At 44.3% G+C, this 23092-nt stretch overlaps 1 protein-coding gene across 1 annotated transcript in view; it reads right to left on the reverse strand.

Moving 5' to 3' along the window:
* Nucleotides 1–9455: 9455 nt before the first annotated feature.
* The window catches only part of CHIT1 (chitinase 1), a 52528-nt gene continuing 38891 nt past the window's right edge, over nucleotides 9456–23092 (reverse strand). The window contains 7 exon segments of the mRNA XM_043924119.1: nucleotides 9456–9697; nucleotides 10223–10356; nucleotides 16634–16729; nucleotides 17367–17500; nucleotides 17700–17861; nucleotides 19531–19591; nucleotides 20170–20370. Coding sequence (XP_043780054.1) covers nucleotides 9456–9697; nucleotides 10223–10356; nucleotides 16634–16729; nucleotides 17367–17500; nucleotides 17700–17861; nucleotides 19531–19591; nucleotides 20170–20370 — 1030 coding nt within the window.

Genomic DNA, 23092 nt, shown 5'->3' on the forward strand with positions numbered 1-23092 from the left:
AAGAATAATGAAGTGGTTCACCGTTCCCTTCTTCAGTGGACCATGTTTTGTCAGAACTCTCTACCATGACCCGTCTCTCTTGGGTGACATTACACAGCATGGCTCATGGTTTCTTTGAGTTAGACAAGGCTGTGGTCCATGTGATCAGTTTGATTAGTTTTCTGTGATTGTGGTTTTCATTCTGTCTGCCCCCTGATCAGGATAAGAGGCTTATGGAAGTTTCCTGATAGGAGAGACTGACTGATGGGGTAACTGGGTCTTGTTCTGATGGGCAGGACCATGCTCAGTAAATCTTTAATCCAATTTTCTATTGATGGGTGGCTGTGTTCTCTCCCTGTTGTTTGACCTGAGATCAAACCATGATGGAAGTAGTGAAGATAATGGCGACCTCCTTCAAAAGGCTCCGTGAACCCACTCAGTGCCCCCAACCCTGCAGCAGGCCACCGCCGACCCATGTCCCTGCCAGAGACTCCTGGGCACTCACAGGCAAGTCTGGGTCAGTCCCTTGTGAGCTCACTGATCCTTTCTCCTGGGTCCTGGTGTGCCCAAGGTTTTGTTTGTGCCCTCTAAAAGCCTGTTTCCCGAGTCCTGTGTAAGTTCTGTAATCAAATCCCACCAGCCTCCAATGTCAAATTCCCTGGTGATTTTCAGTCCCTTTGCCAGATCTCCAGGTTGGGAAACTGGTTGGGGGTCCTAGAACTTTCTTAACAGTGCGAGAATTTATTTGGCATAATTGTTCTGCAGTTTGTGGATTGTCTGCTTGGCAGCTCTATGGTGGGGTTAATGGTGACTTCCTTGAAGAGGGCTTGTACCACACGCTGTGTGATTCAGGTCTGCTACACCCAGAGCCCCTGCCAATGTGGCAGGCCACTGCTGACCTGTCCCTCTGCAGGAGACTCTCAAACACTCAAAGGAAGGTCTGGCTCAGTCTCTGTGGGGTCCTGGTGAGCACAAGGTTTTGTTTGAGCCCTCTGAACGTCTCAGGCGGGTATGGGGTTTGATTCTAAACTCGATTTTGCCCCTCCTACCGCCTTGCTGCGGCTTCTCCTTTGCCCTTGGATGTGGAGTATCTTTTTCGGTGGGATCCAACATTCTCCTGTTGATGGTTGTTCCGCAGCACGTTGTAACTTTGGAGTTCCCGCAGGAGAAGATGAGTGCACATCCTTCTACTCCACCATCTTGTCAAGGCCCTGCCCCTGAAAACCACAAATCTGAACTCTCTTTCTGTGAGTTTGTTTGGGTGTTTTTGATGTATAATTGACCTACAACACTAATTTAGTTCCCATTAAGTGACATAGTGATTTGATATTTCCATATATTTCAAAATGATCATATAATAAGTCATTATGATATGTCACCATACAAAGATACAACATTGTTATTGACACTGTACATTTCATACTGGTGACTCATTTATTTTGCATCACAGCCCTTCTTATGAAAACTCTCGGGAAACTAGGAATAGAAAGAAACTCCCTTTGTCTTATAAAAGGGATCTACAAGAACCCTACAATAAATAGCATACTTAAGATTGACTGTTGCAAACACCTCCTATCTGGCCAGAAACAAAATAAAGATGCCCACTGTCACTGTTTTTATTCACCACTGTACTGGAGGTGCAGACAACAAGAAAATTAAACAAAGGTCATAAGGTTCAGAATACACAAAACATTCATGGAGATGATATGATTGTCCACATAGAACTTTCTGCAAAGTAATCACTGAAATTAATAAGAAGATTGGAAAAGTTTCTGAGCACAACATCTATATGCAAACATCACTGACATTATACACTAGCAACAATTAATGAAAAATTTTAATTTTTAAAAAGGATAAAAGTTATCAAAAACTAAAAACCTAGGAATAAGTATCATAATAAATGTATAAGATCTTTATGAAGAAAATTACAAAATTTTATTGAGCTACGTTTTAGAAGATAAAACTAAATAAAGAGATATACCATGTCTTTAGAATAGGAAACAATAAAAATACCAATTCTCCCTAAATTAACCTGTAAATTCAATGTAGTTCATAATAAAACCTAAACAGAATTTTTAATGAAATTTGGCAAAATGATTCTAACATGTACATGGAAAGAGTTAAGAATAGCCAAGACATTTCTGAAACAGAAAACAGAAGGATTTACTCTTCCACCTACCAAAATGGGGGACCAAGATATGGAGCTTCCATGGTGGCTCAGATGCTAAAAAATCTGCGTGCAATGCAGGAGACCCGGGTTCGGCCCCTGGGCCAGGAAGATACCCTGGAGAAGGGAATGGCAACCCACTCCAGTATTCTTGCCTGGAGAATTCCATGGACAGAAGAGACTAGCTTAATACAGTCCATGGGGTCAAAAGAGTTGGACAACTAAGCAACCAGCACACACAAGAAGAATGAAAAGCCAAGCTTCAAACTGGGAGAAAATATAGTCGAATTTGTAAAGATTTAAGGATCCGTGTTCAGAATATGTAAAGAATTCCTACAATTAATAAGAAAGAGACAAACAACCCAACAGAAAAATGGGCAAGAGACACTCTGTTCACAAAAGAATGAATACAAATGGCTTATGACACAGGAAAATATGGTAAAATAATGAGTAGTCATGAAAATTCAAATTTAAACCACAGTGAGATACCTGTTTGCACTTCTTGGATTAGTAGAAAGGATGGAAGGCAATGTAAATGAAATGAGAGGAAAAACTTGTATAATCACTTTGGAAAAACATTCACCGGCACCCAGTAAAAATGAACTTGTGCATGGCTCAGGTCCTATCAATCCTAGACACGCCCTATACACACCCAGCAATAGTCATGCTCAACATGCCTCAGGTCCTATCAAGTCCTGAACAGACCCTATGCACACTCAGCAAAAGTCACGCTCAACATGCCTCAGGTCCTATCAAGTCCTGAACACACTCTATACACACTCAGCAAAAGTCATGGTCAACATGCCTCAGGTCCTATCAAGTCCTGGACACACCCTATACACACTCAGCCATAGTCATGCCTCAGGTCCTATGAAGTCCTGAACAGACCCTATGCACACTCAGCAAAAGTCACGCTCAACATGCCTCAGGTCCTATCAAGTCCTGGCCACACACTATACACAGTCATCAGAAGTCATGCTCAACATGGCTCAGGTGCTGTCAAGTCCTGGACACAACCTATACACACTCATCAAAAGCCATGCTCAACATGCTTCATGTCCGATTAAGTCCTGGACACACCTTATGCACGCTCATCACAAGTCATGCTCAAGAGTGTTCATACCAGTATTGTCCACACTGGCCAAAAGCTGGAAGCAACCCAAAATGCCAATTGACAGCAGTGTGTTTAAGTTGTGGTATATTATGTAACGGAATACTGCAGAGCAGTGAAGAAGGCTGGGTTCCAGCTCTGGGAAGCATTAGCAGTGGGCCACAGAAGGTGCCACACCCATGTTTCTGTTTATTTAAGGTTCAAAAATGGCTAGACTAAACAATATCTTGTTTAGGAACACACATACAGTTGGTAAAACTGTAACAAAAAAGAAGGACTCACTAACCAAAGTCTGGCTAGAAAAGTGTGGTACTAAAGAAGGGCACAAGAGTAGCTTCAAAGTTCCTGGTAATGTTGTTTCCTTACCTCCTGTGATTGATTTCTGGAAGATACTGAACATTCATATTTTAAACACTCTTTTGCTCATGTGGTAAATTTCATAATTTGAACAAAATTAAGTGCTTCAGTTTCCGTGGGTCCAGGTAAGGTGTGGTACATTCAGAAGTAGATAATGTTGGGACAATACTGTGGGCCCACCAAGAGAGCTGGGTCCTGGGTTGGGTAGGGGTTGAGGATTTACCTGTTCCAGCAGGCGTATTAGATGTGGTGGTGAATGCTCAGAGTATGCTCAGAGAGAAGACCAGAGGAACTCCTCGAGGGGCTCAGAGTGGTCACTGCTGTTAGGAGGAGTGATCTAACAGCAACTCATGGGCTAAGCCACTAAAGCATAAGTGACCCAAATTCCTTTTTATACAAGCTGTGTTGCTCAAAGACAAGCAAATTCTAACACTTCAGGCAGCGTTTGCACCAGACTTCAAAGGCTTTGCTCCATTCAAGGGTGCATCACCTAGTTTATAAAATTAGGGGTGGATGGGTGGGGCAGACTGGTGGATCAACAGAGACAGTCTTGTTTAAAGCAATATTTGCTATGGGGCAACGGCTCAGATTATAGGAAGACATAGACATATGATGGTAGACATCTGGGGATCCTCTATGAGAAGCTGGCATGTCTGAGGTTAGCACTGACTGCTAGGGTACATGGCAACCAAACTGGAGTGGGACAATAGATGTGGGAACAGGAGAAGAGACTAGTGCCTGATGGAAGGTCTTGGCACCTGACACTTTATTCTTTAGACAGGAAGAAGTTGTTTGTAGTTCTTGGGCATGGGAGATGACAGGATTAGATTCCTAATTTAGAGAGATCAGCTAGTCGCAGTGAGGAGGTTGCACTGGCTGGGAGAAGTACGAGAAGCAGAGAGCCCAGTGCGGAGACTGGGAGGGAAGCGGTGCTGATCACGTTGACCTCACCCACCCGGACAGGAGGAGGCTGTCCCCACCTGATGGACATGGACACGGAGCTCCCATTTCTTTGCCTAAACTCCCACGACTAGTAGGTGGTGGGGCAGGAAGTCAGCTCTGCTCCTTCCGGGTGCTCCCCCTGCCATGAGGAGACTTCCATTCTACACTCCATTCTGAGCAGGTCGTTAAGTCTCAGTTGAGACCTCAGAGGAAGGCACATGGGCAAAAGCAGACCTGTGCTCTGAACTGAAGAAGAGCGGATTTCAGAAGGCCTGAAGACAGGCAGGGAATAGAGGGGAAGTCACTGCTCAAGGGATCTGGTGCTGCTTGTACCCATGCAAAGAGTCAGCTCATCTCTCCCCCTACCTGTCTCCATCTTAACTGCCTCCCTGAGTCCTGCCCCAAAAACAGCTTTGGGTAAGGCCACGACAAAATGGACCATTGGGTTAAGTGAATTATGCAGATTTTATTCAAATGGAATGACCAAGATTCAACCCAAAGCTTCAAGAACTAGCTTCAAGGATTAGTATCCTGAACAAAAGTGTGTGCTTAGGCACTCGGTTGGACATGATTGAACAACTGATTGTTGCCCAATTTGCTAACGGAGAAGAATGGAGAAATAACTCCAGAAAGAATGAAGAGATGGAGCCAAAGCAAAAACAACACCCAGGTGTAGGTGTGCCTGGCGATGGAAGTAAAGTACAACGTTATAAAGAACAATATTGTTTAGGAACCTGGAATGTTAGGTAATTGGTCCATATATCAAAGTAAATTGGAAGTGGTTAAACATGAGATGGCAAGAGTGAACACCAACATTTTAGGAATCAGTGAACTAAAATGGACTGGAATGGGCAAATTTTATTCAGATGGCCATTATATCTACCTCTGTGGGCAAGAATCACTTACAAGAAATGGAGTAGCCATCATACTTAACAACAGTTGAAAATGCAGTACTTGGGTGCAGTCTCAAAAATGACAGAATGATCTCTGTTTGTTTCCAAGACAAACCATTCAATATCACAGTAATCCAAGTGTATGCCCCAACCACTGATGCCAAAGAAGCTGAAGTTGAATGGCTCTATGAAGACCTATAAGACCTTCTAGAACTAACACCCCAAAAAGATGTCCTTTTCATCATAGGGGACTGGAATGCAAAAGTAGGAAGTCAAGAGATACCTAGAGTAACAGGAAAATTTGGCCTTGGAGTACAGAATGAAGCAGGGCAAAGGCTAATAGAGATTTGCCAAGAGAATGCACTGGTCATAGCAAACACCCTCTTCCAACAACACAAGAGAGGACTCTACGCACAGACATCACCAGATGTTCAATACTGAAATCAGATTGATTATATTCTTTGCAGCCAAAGATGGAGAAGCTCTATACAGGCAGCAAAAACAAGACCAGGAGATACTGTGGCTCAGATCATGAACTCCTTATTGTAAAACTCAGACTTAAATTGAAGAAAGTAGAAAAAACCACTAGACCATCCAGATATGACCTAAATCAAAACCCTTATGATTATACAGGAAGTGAGAAATAGATTCAAGGGATTAGATCTGATAGAGTATCAAAAAACTATGGACAGAGAATCAGGACATTGTACAGGACGCAGTGATCAAGACCATCCCCAAGGGGATGCAAAGATGCAAAATGGTTGTCTGAGGAGGCCTTACAAAGAGTGGAGAAAAGAAGAGAAGCTAAAGGCAAAGGAGAAAAAGAAAGATATACCGATCTGAAAGTAGAGTTTCAAAGAATAGCAAGGAGAGATAAGAAAGCCTTCTTCACTGATCAATGCAAAGAAATAGAGGAAAACAATAGAATGGGAAAGACTAGAAATCTCTTCAAGAAAATTAGAGATACCAAGGGAACATTCATGCAAAGATGAGCACAATAAAGGACAGAAATGGTATGGACCTAACAGAAGCTGAAGATATTAAGAAAAGGTGGCAAGAATACATGGAAGATCTATACAAAAAAATTTTTCATGACCCAGATAACCACGATGGTGTGATCACTCACTTAGAACCAGACATCCTGGAATGGGAAGTCAAGCAGGCCTTAGGAAGCATCACTACAAACAAAGCTAGTGGAGGTGATGGAATTCCAGTTGAGCTATTTCAAATCCTAAAAGATGATGCTATGAAAGTGCTGCACTCAATATGCCAACAAATTTTGAAAACTCAGCAGTGGCCACAGGACTGGAAAAGGTCAGTTCTCATTCCAATCCCAAAGAAAGGCAGTGCCAAAGAATCTTCAAACTACCACACAATTGCACTCATTTCACACGCTAGCACAGTAATGCTCAAAATTCTCCAAGCCAGTCTTCAACAGTATGTGAACCATGAACTGGCAGATGTCCAAGCTGGATTTAGAAAAGGCAGAGGAACCAGAGATCAAGTTGCCAACATCTGTTGGATCATCGAAAAAGCAGGAGAGTTCCGGAAACACATCTACTTCTGCTTTGTTGACTACACCAAACCTTTGACTGTGTGCATCACATTAAATTGTGGAAAATTATTAACTAGATGGGAATTCCAGACCACCTGACCTGCCTCCTGAGAAACCTGTATGCAGGTCAAGAAACAGCAGTTAGAACCAGACATGGAAAAACAGACTGGTTCCAAATTGGGAAACGAGTATACCAAGGCTGCATATTGTCACCCTGTTTATTTAACTTATATGCAGAGTACATCATGAGAAACGCTGGGCTGAATGAAGCACAAGCTGGAATCAAGATTGCCGGGAGAAATATCAATAACCTCAGATATGCTGATGACACCACCTTTATGGCAGAAAGTGAAGAAGAACTAAAAAGCCTCTTGATGAAAGTGAAAGAGAAGAGTGAAAAGGGTGGCTTAAAACTCAACATTCAGAAAACTAAGATCATACATCTGTTCCCATCACTTCTTGGCAAATAGATGGGAAAACAATGGAAACAATGACAGACTTTATTTTGGGGGGTCCAAAATCACTGCAGATGGTGACTGCAGCCATGAAATTAAGACACTTGCTCCTCAGAAGAAAAATTAATGACCAACCTAAACAGCATGTTAAAAAGCAGAGACATTACCTTGCCAACAGTATCAATCTAGTCAACCTATGGTTTTTCCAGTAGTCATGTATGGATGTAAGAGTTGGACTATAAAGAAAGCTGAGCACCAAAGAATTGATGCTTTTGAACTGTGGAGTTGGAGAAGACTCTTGAGAGTTTCTTGGGACTGCAAGGAGATCCAACCAGTCAATCCTAAAGGAAATCAGTCCTGAATATTCATTGGAAGGGCTGATGCTGAAGCTGAAACTCCAATACTTTGGCCACCTGATGCAAAGAACTAATTCACTGGAAAAGAACCTGATGCTGGGAAAGATTGAAGGCAGGAGGAGAAGGGGGAGACAGAGGGTGAGACAGTTGGATGGCATCACCAACTCGATGGACACAAGTTTAAGCAAGCTCTGGGAGTTGATGTTGGACAGGGAGGGCTGGCGTGCTGCAGTCCATGGGGCCGCAAAGAGTCAGACACGACTGAGCGACTGAACTGAACTGCATGGAGCAACTAAGCACGCACACTTGCCCAGCACACTGTGCGCGCAGGCCCTTCTGTCCCATATGGTCGACTTAAGCCTTTGTTCTGGTCTCAGAACTGGGTTACAGTAAGTCTTCAGTTTAAATACCTGTACAGCGAGGGTAATAATTGACCCAGACTCATCTGGCAACTAGGACTTCCCCAGTGGCTCAGCAGTAAAAAAAATCTCCCTGCAAAGCAGGAGGCTCAGGAGACAAGGTTTTGATCCTTGAGTTGGGAAGATCCCCTGAGAGAGGAAATGGCAACCCACTCCAGTATTCTTGCCTGAAAAATCCCATAAACAAGAAGCCTGGAGGGCTACAATCCAAAGGGTACAAAGAGTCAGACATGACTGAGTGCACACATCTGGCAAATGAGCTTAGTAGCAGGGGGGCTGGATTCTCATTCTAAAGCAGAGTGACTGTGCTGCTAAGTCACTTCCGTCGTGTCCAACTCTGTGCGATCCCATAGACGGCAGCCCACCAGGCTCCCCCGTCCCTGGGATTCTCTAGGCAAGAACACTGGAGTAGGTTGCCATTTCCTTCTCCAATGCATGAAAGTGAAAAGTGAAAGTGAAGTCGCTCAGTCGTGTCCGACTCTTAGCGACCCCATGGGCTGCTGCCTACCAGGCTCCTCCGTCCATGGGATTTTCCAGGCAAGAGGACTGGCTGCTGCTGCGGCTAAGTCGCTTCAGTCGTGTCCGGCTCAGTACTGGAGGGGTTGCCATTGTCTTCTCCGTGAGCAGAGCTTTTAAGTCAGGGAAACGCTCTTTTCTGCTGCCATCTAGTGTGCGTCTTGGGAATAACACTTGAGTGGAGGTTACCAAGAAAAGTTCCCTCTCCAAAGGCTTCTGAGCCAGAGAATAACAGGTCAGATCCAGGGCCATGCCCCACATGCAGTCATCTGTACCCTGGAAGCTGCCCACTGGAAAGTGGAGTCTTCAAGGAGAGACCTAGAGCAGAACCTGACATACCCTGAATGGACCACCTTCTCACCGGGCTCTGACCTAGGCATACCTTTTGTCACCTCCCACCCTTGGTTCTCTGCCTTCCTCAGGGTAAGTTTTGAACTAACAGACTGCTCAGATAGCCTCTGTAAATTGTCCCATCTGAGGACAGTGAGGTTGAAACCAAAGATTTATTTTTCAAGTAAACTAAGGCAGCCCAGGAAGAGCAGAACGGGACTGCTGACAGAGGCTGCCCAAGGCTGAGAACAGAACGCCTGGATGAGGAAAGACGCAAGAAGCCCGACCGTAGCCGCCAGGGGGCGCTAGGGAGGTGGGCTGTGGAACGGCCCTGGGCCCTTACCCAGGCGCTGGGGCTGAAGGGGCCTTGGAGACTCAACTCCAGGTGCAGAGTTTGCAAGAGGAGCTGAACACAGGCTCCTCGGGTTGCTTTGCTGGAACAACCACCCCTATACAACTGTAGTAACTGAACCAGTCCAGAAGGTTGGGGTGAAGCCCATCAGCTTTGCCCTGGCATGAAGCATCTTGTCCAAGGCTGGAACCGTGCCCAGGTTCAGAGGGCTGACGTAGTGCAGGAACATCAGGCTCTGGGGGGTCTAAAGGCATATATGGAAGACCTGGGGAAAGAGCAATGATGCAAACACGACTCCTCCAAAAGATCTCAAACCCATAGGCCAACACATAGGCAGCATAGTCAGAAGACCATAGTCAGGCAGCAGCTCAACACACCACGCCCTAGGGGCAAGGAAAGTCAGACATCCCAGGCAGAGAACAGCCACTCACAAGCAGTCAATGGCCATCATATGCAAACCCAACCAAGCAACAGTGAGGGCCAGTGGGGGCCACTCTGAAGGCTGAGCACAGGCTTCGTCCTTGAGAAGAGAGACCGAGGGCCCTCGGGGAAGCGCTGGTCACCAACACCCTTGGCCAGCACTGGTACAATCATAAGGAGGAAGAAGAAAGTGTGAAAAGAGAATGGTTTCAACAGCTTCCTCAGCTACTGGGGGAAGAATTTGGGAAATCACAGTACTGGGGCAGTTATTTCCTCAGAAGAAGCCAGTACCTGAGGTTCAGGGAGGTGGGGGGGGGGGGTGTCATACTTTACCCAGAATTTTGCCTCTGGTCCCTAGCCCCTTACTCACTCAAGTCCAACCGCAATGTCTTGATGAGGGGATACCAGCTCTGGTTACAGAAGAAACCAGCAAAATCATCTGTGTCCAATGTCCAAACTGCAGATGCTTTGCAGTCTGAGCCACCAGGGATATGTATCCATCTCCTAGGACAATGGAAATAAAAAGAAAAATAAACAAATGGGACCTACTTGAACTCAAAAGTTTTTCTTGCACAGCAAAGGAAACAATAAACAAAATGAAAAGACAACCCACTGATTGAGAGAAAACATTTACAAATGATTTGACTGGTAAGGGATTAGTCTCCAAAATTTACAAACAGCTTAGAAGGACAGCATCAAAGCAAACAATCCACTCAACAAATGTGTAGAAGACCTAAATAGATATTTCTTTAAAAAAAAATACAGATGGTCAATAGGCATATGAAAAGATGTTCAACATCACTAATTATTAGAGAAACGAAAATAAAAAATACAAAGAGATATCACCTCACATCAGCCAGAATGGTTATCTTCAAAAAAATCCACAAAAAGTTCTGGAGAGGATGTGGAGAGAATGGAACCCTCCTGCACTGTTGGTGGGAATGTAAATTGGTACAGATACTATAGAGAACAATATGGTGGTCCTTGAATAACTAAAAATAGAGCTACCATTAGATATGGTGTTATGTCCAACTCTTTGAAGCCCCAAGGATTGTAGCCTACCAGTCTATGAAATTCTCCAGGCAAGAATACTGGAGGGGGTAGCTATTCACTTCTCCAGAGAGCTACCATATGACCCTACAATCCCCCCCCCCCCGGGCATATATCCAGAGAAAAACATGATTTGAAAAGATACATGCATCCCATTGTTCATTGCAGCACTGTTTACAACAGCCAAGGTGTGGAAGCAATATAAATGTCTATCAATAGATGAATGGATAAAGAAGATATGGTATGTGTATGTGTGTGTGTGTGTAATACTACTCAGCCATTAAAAAAGAAGGAAATAATGCCATTGGCAGCCACATGGATGGACATAGAAAGCTCATATTGAGTGTAGTAAGTCAGACAGAGAAGAGGAAATATCATATGACATCCCTTATATGTAGAATCTAAAAAGAAATGATACAAACAAACCTACTTACAAAACAGAAAGAGACTCACTTAGAAAATGAGGCATGGCTGCTGAGGGAAAGGCTGGTTAGGGAGTGTGGGATGAACATGTACACACTGTTATGTTTAAAATGGGTAACCAACAAGGGCTTACCGTATAACACATGGTACCCTGCTCACTGTTATGCAGCGCTGGATAGGAAGGGAGGTTTGGGGGAGAATGGATGGATACATGTGCATGTTATGCTGAGTCCCTGTACTGGTCGCCTGAAACTATCACAGTATTGTCCATCAGCTATTGCTGTTCAGTCACTCAGTCATGTCCGACTCTTTACACCCCAATGAGCTGCAGCACAACAGACTTCCCTGTTCTTTACTATTTCTGGAAGTTAGCTCAATCTCATGTCCATTGAACTGGTGATGCCATCCAACCATCTCATCTTCTATCATCCCCTTCTCCTCATGCCTTCAATCTTTCCCAGCATCAGGGTCTTTTCCAATGAGTCAGCTCTTTGCATCAGGTTGTCAACGTGTTGGAGTTTCAGATTCAGCGTCAGTCCTTCCAGTGAATGTTCAGGGTTGATTTCCTTTAGGATTGACTGGTTTAATCTCCTTGCAGTAGAAGGGACTCTCAAGCGTCTTTTTCAGCACCACAGTTAGAAAGCATCATTTCTTTGGCACTCAGCCATTTTTATGGTCCAACTCACATCTGTACATGACTACTATAAAAATCATAGCTTTGGCTGTATGAACTTTTGTTGGTGAAGTGATGTCCTGCTTTTTAATACTCAGTCTAGATTTGTCATAGCTTTCCTTCCAAGGAGCAAGCATCTTTTAATTTCATGGCTGCAGTGATTTTGGAGTCCAAAAAAATAAAGTCTGTTACTGTTTCCATTGTTTCCCCAGCTATTTGCCATGAAGTGATGGGACTGGATGCCATGACCTTACTTTTTGAATGTTGAGTTTTAAGCCTGCTTTTTCACTCTCCTTCACTCTGCTTTCTCCACACTCTTTCACCTTCATCAAGAAGCTCCTTAGTTCCTCTTCATTTTCTGCTGTATGAGTGGTAACATTTGCATATCAGAGGTTATTGATATTTCTCCCGGCAATCCTTATTCCATCTTGAGCTTCATCCAGCCCAGCATTTCACATGATGTACTCTACATATAAGTTAAATAAGGAGGGGGACAACAAACAGCCCTGATACTCCTTTCCAAGTTTTGAACCAGTCCATTGTTCCATGTCTGGTTCTAACAGTTTCTTCTTGACCTGCATAAATATTTCTCAAGAGGCAGGTAAGGTGGTCTGGTATTCCCATTTCTTTAAGAATTTTCCATAGTTTGGTGTGATCCACACAGTCAAAAGCTTTAGCAATGAAGCAGAAGTAGATATTTTTCTGGAATTCCCTTGCTTTCTCTATGATCCAATGAATGTTGGCAATTTGATCTCTGGTTCCTCTGCCTTTTGTAAACCTAGCATGTATATCTGAAAGTTCTTTGGTCACAAACTGTTGAAGCTTAGCTTGAAGGATTTTGAGCATCACTTTGCTAGCATGTGAAATGAGTGCAATTGTGTGGTAGTTTGAACATTCTTTGGCATTACCCTTCTTTGTGGTTGGAATGAAAACTGACCTTTTTCAGTCCTCTGACCACTGTTGAGTTTTCCAAATTTCCAATGGCATATTGAATGCAGCACTTTAACAACATCATCTTTTAAGATTTGAAATAGCTTGGCTGGAACTCCATCACCTCCACTAGCTTTGTATGTAGTAATGCTTCCTAAGGTCCACTTGACTTCACACTCCAGGATGTCTGAATCTAGGTGAGTAATGATACCATTGTGGTTATCCCAGTCATTAAAACCTTTTTTGTATAGTTTCTCTGAGTATTCTTGCTGCCTCTTCTTAATATCTTCCACTTCTGTTAGGTCCATACTGTTTCCATCTTTTATTGTGCCCTTCTTTGCATGAAATATTCCCTTAGTATCTCTAATTTTTCCTGAAGAGCTCTCTAGCCTTTACCATTCTATTGTTTTCCTCTATTTCTTTGCACTCTTCACTTAAAGCCTTCTTATCTCTCCTTGCTATTATTTGGAACTCTGCATTCAGATGTGCATCTTCCCTTTTCTCCTTTGCCTTTAGCTTCTCTCATTTTCTTAGCTATTTGTAAGGTCTCCTTAGACAACCATTTTTCTTTTTGCATTTCTTTTTCTTGGGGATGGTTTTGGTCACTGCCTCCTGTACAGTGTTAAGAACCTCTGTCAATAGTTCTTCAGGCAATCTCTCAGATCTAGCCCCTTGACTCTATTTGTCACTTCCACTGTATAAGCATAAGAGATTTGATTGAGGTCATGCCTGAATGGCTTAGTGGTTTTCCCTACTTTCTTCAACTTGACTCTGAATTTTGCAATAAGGAGCTGGTGATCTGAATCACAGTCAGCTTCAAGTCTTGTTTTTGCTGACTGCATAGAGCTTCTCTACCTTTGGCTGCAAAGAATATAACCATCTAATTTTGGTATTGACCATCTGGTGATGTCCATGTGTAGAGTTGTCTCTTGTGTTGTTGGAAGAGGGTGTTTGCTATGACCAGTATGTTCTCTTGGCAAAACTCTGTTAGCCTTTGTCTTGCTTCATTATGTACTCCAAGGCCAAACTTGACTGTTACTCTGGGTATCTCTTGACTTCCTATTTTTGCATTCCAGTCCCCTTTTATGAAAAGGACATCTTTTTTGGGTGTTGGTTCTAGAAGGCCTTGTAGGTCTTCATAGAACTGTTCAACTTCAGCTTCTTTGGCATTAGTGTTGGGGTATAGGATTGAATTACAGATGTTCAATTCCAGATATTCAACCTGGATTTAGAAAAGGCAGGGGAACCAGAGAGCAAATTGCCAACATCCATTGGATCATCAAAAAAGCAAGAGAGTTCCAGAAAAACATCTACTTCTGCTTTATTGACTATGCCAAAGCCTTTGACTGTGTGGATCACAACAAAGTGTGAAAACTCTTAAAGAGATGGAAATACCAGATCACCTGACCTGCCTCTTGAGAAATCTGTATGAAAGTCAAGAAGCAATAGTTAGAACTGGATATGGAACAACAGACTGTTCCAAATTGGGAAAGGAGTAAGCCAAGGCTGTATGTTGTCACCCTGCTTATTTAACTTATATGCAGAGTACATCATGTAAAATGTCAGGCTGGATGAAGCACAAGCTGGAATCAAGATTGCTGGGAGAAATGCCAATAACCTCAGATATGCAGATGACACCACCCTTATGGCAGAAAGCGAAGAAGAACTAAAGAACCTCATGATGAAAGTGAAAGAGGAGAGTGAAAAAGTTGGCTTAAGGCTCAACATTCAAAAACTAAGATCATGGCATCCAGTCCCACCACTTCATGGCAAATAGATAGGGAAACAATGAAAACAGTGACAGACTTTTTTTTTGGGGGGGGGGGGGGCTCCTAAATCACTGCAGATGGTGACTACAGCCATGAAATTAAAAGTCACTTGCTCCTTGGAAGAAAATTAATGACCAACCTAGACAGTATATTAAAAAGCAGAGATATTACTTTGCCAGTGAAGGTCTGTCTAATCAAAGCTATGGTTTTTCCCGTAGTCATGTATGGATGTGAGAGTTGGACTATAAAGAAAGCTGAGCATTGAAGAATTGAACTTCTGAACTGTGGTATTGGAGAAGACTCTTGAGAGTCCCTTGGACTGTAAGGAGATCAAACCAGTCAATCCATAAGGAAATCAGTCCTGAATATTCATTGGAAGAACTGATGCTGACGCTCCAATAATCTGGCCACCTGATGTGAAGAACTGACTCATTTGAAAAGACCCTGCTGCTGGGAAAGATTGAAGGCAGGAGGAGAAGGGGACAACTGAGGATGAGATGATTGGATGGCATCACCAACTCGATGGACATGAGTTTGAATAAGCTCCGGGAGTTGGTGATGGACAGGGATGCATAGCGTGCTGCAGTCCATGGGGTCACAGAGTCAAGACATGACCGATTGACTGAACTGAACTGAACCGACTGTGATATTGAATGGTTTGCCTTGGAAATGAACTGTGGTCATTCTGTCATTTTTGAGATTGCACCCAAGTACTGCATTTCTGACTCTTCTTTTGACCATGAGCGCTACTCCATTTCTTCTAAGGGATTCTTGCCTACAGTAGTAGATATATTCATTATCTGAATTAAATTTGCCCATTCCCATTCATTTTAGTTCACTGATTCCTAAAATATTGATGTTCACTCTTGTTCCTGCTTGACCACATCCAATTTACCTTGATTCATGGACCTAACATTCCAGGTTTGTATGCAGTATTGGTATTTACAGCATTTGACTTTGCTTTCACCACTGGACATTCAACTGGGAGTCATTTCCTCTTTGGTTCAGCCTCTTCACTGCTTCTGGAGCTATTTCTCTGCTCCCCTCCAGTAGTATATTTGACACGTACTGACCAGGGCAGTTCATCTTTTAGTGTCGTATCTTTTTGCCTTTTAATACAGTTCATGGGGTTCTCAAGGCAAGAATTCTGAAGTGGTTTGCCATTCCCTTCTCCTGTAGACCACAACTTGTCAGAACTCTCCACCATGACTCATCTGTCTTGGGTGACCTACACAGCATGGCTCATAGTTTCATAAAGTTACACAAAGCTATGATCCATGTGATCATTTTGGTTAGTTTTCTGTGATTTTGGTTTTCATTTTGTCTCCCCTCTGATGGGTGAGGATAAGAGGTTTGTGCAAGCTTCCTGATGGAAGGGGCTAGCTGTGGGGAAAACTGGGTCTTGCTCTGGTAGGCAAGGCCATGCCCAGTAAATCTTTAATCCTATTTTCTGCTGGTGAGTGAGGTTATGTTCCCTTGCTGTAGTTCGGCCTAAGGCCAAAGTAAGGTAGGGGTCATGGCGACCTTTTCCAAAAGGACCTTTGCCAGTTCACCATGCCTCCCAAGACTGCTGCTGTCTGTGTCCCTGACCTCCACTAGAGACTCCAAAACACTTGCAGGCAAGTCTGCCTCAGTCTCTTTTGGGGCTACTGCTCCTTTATCCTATGTCTTGGTGCACACAAGGTTTTGTTTGTGCCCCTCCAAGAGTCTTGTTTCCCCAGCCCTGTGGAAGTTTCTCCTTGGCAGTGACATGCAAAAGGAAAATAAAGTAAACCAACAAGCAGGAAATAGACAAATCCTGTCTTCTCCGCGCTTTGCTTACTGTCCTGCTTTTGCCTTCCGTGAGGTTTCTTAAGGCTGAAAAGGGGCCACTGGAAAGGCCTGTGCAAGGGGTCTTCTATCACTTAACACCTTGAGTCTGTCCATGACCCCGCACTCTTCCCGCCTCTTAGGGAGAGAGCTGTCGTGCCCTGGAGCCTTCTCCCAAGAGCCATGGAGGTCATGGGCCATCAGTCTGTGGGAATCCAGGTTCCTGCATGAAGCAAGGGCAGGTGAGGGGCTGGTGAGCAGGATGGAACTCTCCCCCCTTGCTTGCTCCTTCCGTCCCCGCACAGTGTGTGGCCTGGGGAAAGGCCAGCCACACGCTGGGTAGTGGGGGCGGCTGGCTCTGGCTCTGGGAGACACGACACAGGTGGCACTCCCGTCACCCCATTATCCAGGCAGTTCTCTTTCTTGGCCGCGCACGTCTTTAGCCTGCTCCCCACTCTGTCCCCTCAGCACCCTCAGGACAGAGTCCACTCAGGATGCCTTGTGCTATTTTGAAGGGAAATCTAGTTCAACATTTCTCAAACTTTCATTGTACAAATAAATTACCTGAGAATCTCATTAAGGTACAGGTTCTGATTCTATAGGCCTGGGTGGGAAGGAGCTAGACAACTCATTCTCCTAGAGATGCTAAAGACTTCCTTCTTTTTTTTCAAGACTGAATTCTTAAGGGAAAGTCCAAGGCTCCAAAGAGAGGGACTCCAGAGGGGTGAAATAGCAGATATGGTAAGCAAATCCTCTCTGGGTCTGCTGGTGTTACAAGGAGTCCCCGCTCTAACTGACGAAGGCTTAGCTTGCCCTTGGTCTCTCTCCCCTGCAGAGAACACAGGGTCCTTGCCATCTGCCTGAGACTTAGAGCAATTTTGTCCACTTCATGTCCAGCTTCTTTGCAGTGTCGTCCTGCTGGAATCACTGAGCTCAGCAGGAGGCATGCTTTCCTTGAGGTCTGGGCTTCCTGCTGAAAGGCACAGACCAGGTCCTACAAGAGCAGCTCAGAGTGAACACACAGGCAGGGACCATGTAGCGCAGTGAGCCCCAAGCAAATTTTCCCACTCAGGAGCTGAAAACTGACCACAGGTCGATACTTCATAGATAAATGAAGCAGCCGAGCCTGGGGCAGAGCAGTACCTATGTGTCCCCCTGACTGACCAGATCTCTCCTACCCCACCCAATCATACCTGCACCAGGGCTGTGAAGGGCTGCTTATCTGAGGGGGGGCTCCCTCAACTTCCTGGGTACTCCCAGTCAAGGTCAAGGCCATCGAAATCATATTTGTGCAGAAACCTGACGGCTGAGTCGACAAAGATCTGTCAGTTGTTGACTGTAGCTACCATGTCTGTCTTGAATATTCATTGCAAGGACTGATGCTGAAGCTGAAATTCCAATAGTTTGGCTACCTGATGCGAACAACTGACTCATTTGAATAGACCCTGATGCTGGGAAAGATTGAACGTGGGAGGAGAAGGGGACGACAGAGGATGAGATGGTTGGATGGCATCACTGACTCAATAGACATGAGTCTGAGTAAACTCTGGGAGTTGGTGATGGACAGGGAGGCCTGGCATGCTGCAGTCCATGGGGTCACAGAGTCAGACACGACTGAACAGCTGAACTGAACTGAACTGAACCAAGTCCGTGAACCTGTGGGGTGATGAAGGGCAGTGTGGGTCTGTCTTATATGGGACAGTGCATCATGCTCCTTCAGAGGCATGAGAGAAACCTCTCAGGATATTGGCACTCAGCTATCTAGGCCAGGACAGTGCTGGAGGCGTGCTTCAGAAGCTACTGGGTTCTTGCTGGGTGGGTTAAGGCCCAGGTAAGGGAAAGGGCCAATGTAGAAGTGTGCTCTGCCTCCAAACATTGATATCAACAGGGGCACATGGACTCACTAGGAGCTCTGCTTCCCAGAATTTCCTCCAGAAGCCTACTGCCACATTCCTGCCCAGAGACTTGTCCTACTCTGAATCAGAGCTGGGTGTCAACCTAGCACGGAGGTTGGGAAAAAGGAAAGGAATCCGTTTCTAAGATGAAGAGGAAGAGAATCCCAGCAGCTTAGTGAGGATCTGGGTAATCTTGAGAGCCTGCTGTTCCAGTTCCTTGGCAGGGTTCCTTGCCAACAAACTTTTCTTCTAACTCACATTTGTAGAGTGCTTCGTGGCTATTGGCATTACTATGACTAATTCAGAGCTCTTTAAAAGTCCGAAGGTGCCCCAGGAATTACCCCACCACATCCTACTTCCTCAAGAAGTCCCTGGACTTCTTGGAGGTCTTGAGTTTTTAAAGACTATTTCTATTTTTATAATTTATTAATTTGATTTATCTAATAGCATCAGTTTTTAAGTGGGGTTTGTGTGCCCAGGAACTCCAGGCTAGGAACTCTGAATTTCAATGAAAAATCTATATAACTAGTGTTTTGGGAAGGGGAGTCATAAAGTTCATCAGGTTTTTAAAAGGGTTCATGATCCAAAAAATATTAGAAAGACTGGCTTAGAATTTAGGGGACCATGCATTCATGATTTTCTAGGAAAAGTCTGATTCCAAATATACCATTCCACTATCTCCATAAATAGTCAAAAATATCTTGGAAATGTCAATATTCTGCTATCCCAGCTTGATCTCACAGACTGTCTTTTACACCCAGAAAGGGAACAAAAATCCCCAGATATCCTGTTTCAGAGCTCAGAAAGTATAGATATTATATGTTGTCTGGGATTAGTTGAGACTCTCCCTCTACCCACTTCATGGAGGAAAAGGCTGAGGCCTGAGAAGAGGTCAGAATCTCTGGGCTGCATTTAAAGCAAGACAATATATAATGGCCTGGAGCTAAGCCCACTCCACTGCCTCCCAATGAGGTAGCAAGAACTCAGAAGGAAGCTCAGCTCTCAGAGTCCACTCTTCCCTCTCATTCCCCCTCACCCTGGCCACACCTCAACATAGCTGATTCGCTGATGGGTGTCTCTCTAACCAGTTCCCCACCAGGGACCCTGCCATGTAGGTGCCCACAACAACTCACTTCTGAGTGCCAAAGCTCCAGCCCCCAAAGGCCAGCAGTGTCTTCAGCTTGGGATTCCTGGGAAAGACAAGAGAAGTGCCAAGATTGATCCAGCCAGGGTCCTGGGACTCATATCACTAACAAAGAAGCAAGGAGACTTGCAGGGCTGATGGCATGAGGTTGGGGATATCTAAATCCCTATGCTCAGAATCAGTACCAGGGAAGCTCTATATTGGGAAAGAAAAGACATATCCCAGCCTTTAAGGACCTTTTCCCTGGCTGCAGAGCTGTACACTCAAGGAACTCAGAAAGCAAGAGATCAGGGCAGATCTTCAGAGAGGCTTTATTAAGGTAGTAATAACACTTGAGCTGAAGGATAGATAGATTTTAGGAGAAATAGGGCACTCATTCCCAGCAGAGGAAAAGTTTCACAATCCAGATTCCACTTAGACCTAAACTGGAAGGGCCCTTAAGAAGTCCTTATCTACACTCACCTCTTCCATATAAGAACAAGAAGCTCAGACAGGTGATGAGATTTGCCCAAATCCACATAGCAGGTCTGTAGCTAGATTGCAGTCCTAGGGAAGGTTTCTGGCTTTGAGAGGAGGCACCTGCTTTCTCTACTTCCCATCCCCACTCCCTCCACTGCAGCTCACATCTTCTGCAAGCCATGGAATTCTTTGTAGAGTGTCTCCTCATTCCACTCTATGGAGCTAAGTTGGTGACCGTCCATGCCAGGAAAGGCATGGATGAGGTGGGTGCATGGACTGGGGTCCACATCCTCGGGTAAGAAGCAAGCAGCCCCCTCTCTGTACTGGAGGCAGTTACTGAAGTAGCAGACCAGTTTGGAGCAGAGCCTGGCCAGTTGGGGCAAAGAAAAGAAATAGCAATCAGAAAGGCCTGCTGTGGACTGGCACCTTCTGCCTGGAGGCAGAATCTATGTCATGCCAGAGTGTGTTAAACATGGCCCTTTGTCAGCTGAAGGCAGAGGCAGGACTTTTAAAACACAGCTTGGAATACTTCAGAATGTTAATTAAAACACAAATACATAAGGTAGCAGAGAAGAGGCCCCAGGTGCAGGCTGAGTTTATGTTTCTTTAGTCTTGTCTTAAAGAGATTTGCATTTACTATTATCCCCATGGGGTCACAAGGAGTAGAACATGACTGAGCACCTTTCACTTGCAGACCACCTGTTTATTAATATTACTGACAGAAAGTGAAAGTGTTAGTCACTCAGTCATGTCCAACTCTTTGCAACCCCATGAACCATGGCCCTCCAGGCTCCTCTGTCCATGGGATTCTCTAGGCAAGAATACTGGAGTGGGTTGCTGTTCCCTTCTTCAGGGGATCTTCTTGACCCAGGGATCGAACCTGGGTCTCCTGCATTGCAGGCAGATTCTTTACTGTCTGAGCTACTAGGGAAGCCCAAAGTTCTAAGAAAAAGAATTTTCTCTAAGAAATGGCAGCTTGTTTCTGGCATCCTCATAGCCTGTGGAAGGACTCTGTGGGTAGGGCTTCTCCTCCTGGGTCGGAGGTGGTCTAGCAGTGATGGCTCCCACCAAAGGCAGCACCGTGTTAATTTGGCCAGAACATCAGGAAACAAGGATCTCTGCAGCTGCCAGAAATACACATTGGCCTAATCTCTTTAGCCTTGGCTTAGAGATCCCAATCTGAAAATGACGGTTTGATCTCTGAGGGCTCGTTTAGCCTCGAGACTATGATTGTGTGTGTTGTACAGGCCAACGTTTTATGCCAGAGACTTGGCAGAGTGAGTTTGGACTGGAGCATGTCTGTGGCCATGGTCTAGACCCTCGGAGTTCATTTTGCACAGACAGGTTCTCTCAGCACCCACTCCAGCCCCCATGTGAGCAAAGAGAGGATGAGTGGGGGGAGCAGTGATGAGTGGCAATAGGAGGGTGTGTGGGAACTCAGAGCATGGAAAGCTGGCTGAGACTCCCCCAAGGCCATGGAGCACTCCCAGGAGGGGGAGTCAGAACCCTCAGGTTGTTACTGGCCCTAACCAGTGGTACCTGGGGGTGAAGTTCGCTGATAGGGACTGGAGGTGTTGCCTGAGTGATATAGAAGGAGGATTAATTACTTCCTCAAGTCAAAAGAAGGAAGGAAGGGATTAACCCATAGAACACATACCTGGGACCATCTAGAAAGGAACCAGGAGGTTTTTTTAAAATTTTGTATCAGCTTGCCATAGCATATGGAATATTGTGCATGTATTTTTGTACTATAGAGGTGACAAAGTCTAGTTAACAACAGGAAACTTGGAATTTCATGCCTAGGTTGAAACCCCAACTCTGCAACTTTTTAGCCAAATAATTCAACTCTCTCCTTCATAAAATGGGAATGATGATTTTTCTTATCTCCAGGACTATTGTGTGAATGTAGATAATGTATGTGAAACACACAGAGGAATGCTGGCATAGTAAGCTCTGTTCTAAGTGCTTTACATATATTAACATTAACCCTTCATCCACACAAGATTCTGTTATCATAAGTAAGAGTCATATGGCAAATTCCCACTGGCTGTCTATTTTACATATGACACTATATAGGTTTCCGTGCTACTCTCTCCATACATCCCACCCTTTCCTTCCTTCCAAGCATGTCCACAAGTCTTTTCTCTATGTCTGCATCTCCAATGCTGCCCTGCAAATAGGTTCATCAGTATCATCTGTCTAGATTCCCTATATATGCATTAATATACCATATTTGTTTTTCTCTGACTTTAGGCTCTAGGTTCATCCACCTCATTAGAACTGACTCAAATGCATTTCTTTTATGGCTGAGTAATATTCCATTGTATATATGTACCACAGCTTCTTTATCCAGTCATCTGTCGATGAATATCTAGGTTGCTTCCATGTTCTGGCTATTGTAAATAGTGCTGCAATGAACCTTGAACATGTGTCTTTTTCAGTTTTGGTTTCCTCATGGTATATGCCTAGGAGTGGGATTGCTGGGTCATATGGTGGTTTTATTCCTAGTTTTTTCAAGGAATCTCCATACCATCTTCCATAGTGGCTGTATCAATCTACATCTGAACAACAGTGCGAGAGTATTCCCTTTTCTCCACACCCTCTCCAGCATTTATTGTTAGTACACTTTTGGATGATGGCCATTCTGACTGGTGTGAGGTGATATTGCAGTTTTGATTTGCATTTCTCTAGTAATGAGCGATGTTGAGCATCTTTTCATGTGTTTGTTAACCATCTGTATGTCTTCTTTGGAGAAATGTCTGTTTAGGTTGTTTTTCCACTTTTTGATTGGGTTGTTTGTTTTTCTGATATTGCATTGTGTGAGCTGCTTGTATATTTTGGAAATTAATCCTTTGTCAGTTGTTTCATTTGCTATTATTTTCTCCCATTCTAAGGGTTGTCTTTTCACCCTGCTTATAGTTTCCTTTGATGTGCAAAAGCTTTTAAGTTTAATCAGGTCCCACTTGTTTACTTTTGTTTTTATTTCACTTACTCTAGGAGGTGCGTCATAGAGGATCTTGCTCTGATTTATGTCATCGAGTGTTCTGCCTATGTGTTCATCTGAGAGTTTTATAGTTTCTGGTCTTAC

The sequence above is a fragment of the Cervus elaphus genome, chromosome 14 (assembly GCF_910594005.1).
Source record: "Cervus elaphus chromosome 14, mCerEla1.1, whole genome shotgun sequence".
In the NCBI taxonomy this organism is placed as follows: domain Eukaryota; kingdom Metazoa; phylum Chordata; class Mammalia; order Artiodactyla; family Cervidae; genus Cervus; species Cervus elaphus.